Source organism: Echiichthys vipera (assembly GCF_963691815.1).
Source record: "Echiichthys vipera genome assembly, chromosome: 11".
NCBI lineage: Eukaryota > Metazoa > Chordata > Actinopteri > Perciformes > Trachinidae > Echiichthys > Echiichthys vipera.
Window position 1 is genome coordinate 3,793,921 of NC_139836.1, and position 2,500 is coordinate 3,796,420.

The window sequence follows — 2,500 nt, forward strand, 5'->3', positions numbered from 1 at the left end:
CACGTTTTTAAGAATATTTTTACTTTCTTGCTTATTTTCTTTTTTGAACATCAAATCTTAAAATTGTTCTTTTTAAATGAATAAATAAATGAGAGTATACTGACGATGATGTGATGCAATAACCAGAGTAACGCTCTTTATGTCTCCTGCAGCGTCTCACCAGAGCGTCCTCGATCTCTGCCGTGCCGAGGCGATGGCCGCTCACGTTGATGACGTCATCCATCCGGCCGGTTATCTGGTAGTAACCGTCCTCTGAGCGGTACGCTCCGTCACCGGTGAAGTAATAACCTGACAGAGGAAGTAAAAGCTTCAGCTCACAGACTGAGAACATAAATGCAAACACATAAAATATAATAAATGAAAAACTGACCTGGGTACGGTTTGAAGTACGCGTCAATGAATCTCTGGTGGTCTCCGTAGATGCTGCGAGCCATCCCGGGCCACGGCTGGCTGATGCACAGAGCGCCACTGACGTCGTTACCTGACAGAGGTTCACCCTGGTGACGACAAACAAGACGTGGAAATAAATCAGATAACACAGAAACACACACGCACGCACGACCACAGGGGGAAACATGCGTGGGTTACTGAGCGGGCCGACAGGGCACAACATCAAAACCATCACGAAGAGATGCTAAATGACCTCAAATATACGTAAAATGACTCGAATATACAAAACTACCACAGCAAGCTGCCAAACGACGACGTGAAAATGTAAAACATCTAAGAATAGATGCAAAATGACCACAAACACACAAATATTACCACAAAGAGGGGAAAAAAACAACAAAAAAGTTGAAAAATTGACCAATAAGAGACACGAAATGACCGCATACATACAAAAAATTATAAAAGCAATGACCACAAAGAAGCAAACAACAAAAGATAGATTCAAAAGGACACAAAAACACACAAAATCACCAAATACATACAGAAAATGACAAAAATAGATGCAAAATGATCATAAACATACACAAAATGACCAAAAAATGACTACAAAGAGGCAAAACTACAAAAGATAGATGTAAAATCACAAAAACACCCAAAATGACCTCAAACAAACAGAAAGTAATTAAAAAGACACATAAAATGACAAGAAACATACACAAAATGACATAAAATCGACACAAACACATACATACAGAAAATGACCAAAAAAAGACTACAAAAGGAAAAATGACAAATAATAGATGCAAAATGATCACAAAAGAGACACACAATGACCAAAATGAGGAACAAAATAGATGTAAAATGACAAAGAAACACACAAAATGACCACAAACATACACAAAAAAAAGATGTAAACCTGCTTTATATTGAGTGCTTTTCATACTTTGCTGCTATTAACAACAATAAAAACACTTTACATCGCAGCACTTCTACTTGATTACTACTTCCACATCTGCACAAAACCCTGAAAGCACGTTTCTAAGACTGGTCTTGTGCCTCTGTTATGAACAGAACCTGATCTGCCATCTTTGTACCGCCTCGTTTCCTCGGGAACAAACTGCTGTTGTGTAAATACGTGAGTTCTCGGCGCCGAGATCGAGGCCAGTGTTAAGTGGTGCAAATTAAATCCTGAACAAACTGTCTGCGAAACACCCGAGGATCGTCCTCATCAGTGGCGTTTGCGTTCACTCTGAGAGGATTTCAGTGAAAGTGAAGTGACCCCGACCTCCTCTGAGGATGAAGTGTGAAACCGAAGGAGGCCTAATCTAATCTAATCTACGCTCAGTAACCAGCGATGATGAGAATCCCTCGAGCGCCCGCAGATTACACGTCTTTAAATGGGGGGGAAACTAGCGGATAATTAATTTGGGGGGGCGGCGATCATCCTGAAAGTCTGTTAATCAAAGCACACAGATGCTGCCGGTCCCGTTTTAATTGAAAGATAAAACTGAGAAAGAGGGAGAGGGTGTCACTCGAAGGCTCGCTCGACCTCTTACGTGTAAAGGTCAATCGGGGTTAACGAGGCGCTGGGATTGAGGCGAGATCGGATCTGAAGCTGATTGGACGGGAGATAACAGGAAACCTCAGTCTCACAAATCTTTCATCAGCAGAACCGCAACATTTTTCTGACACTTTTCACTTGTTGGTTGAAAGTGTCCAGGTATTTTCTGTGTGAATCAATTCTACTGATGAATGTTGACTGTGTATCGATAATCTGATATACGTTAATGACAGAGGTACAGAGGTACAGAGGGCAGAGCCTCTGTTGACATCTATTGTTGGAAAGTCAATCAAATGATCATTATGAGACTAACAACGAACACAAAGAGACTCAAAACAACTGCAAAGAGACTAAAGAGGCTCAAAACGAACACAAACAGACTCAAAACAGCTGCAAAGAGACTCAAAACGACCACAAACAGACTCAAAACAACCACAAAGACAGTAAGCAAGACCCTAAAGAGGCTCAAAACACTCACAAACAGACTCAAAGCGGCCACAGAGAGACTCAAAACAACCACAAAGATCCTCAAAACAACCACAAACAGAC

At 41.2% G+C, this 2,500-nt stretch overlaps 1 protein-coding gene across 2 annotated transcripts in view; it reads right to left on the reverse strand.

Annotated features, from left to right (window-relative positions):
• Window positions 1-2,500, reverse strand: part of acss1 (acyl-CoA synthetase short chain family member 1) — a 23,698-nt gene that overhangs the window by 2,925 nt on the left and 18,273 nt on the right. The window contains exons 10-11 of one of the 2 annotated variants that reach the window (XM_083922660.1): window positions 371-497; window positions 161-288 (exon numbers count right to left, since the gene is read on the reverse strand). In XM_083922660.1, coding sequence (XP_083778786.1) covers window positions 161-288; window positions 371-497 — 255 coding nt within the window. Of the gene's footprint in view, window positions 1-104; window positions 289-370; window positions 498-2,500 lie in introns of both variants that reach the window. The other variant, XM_083922661.1, reaches the window with a different exon arrangement.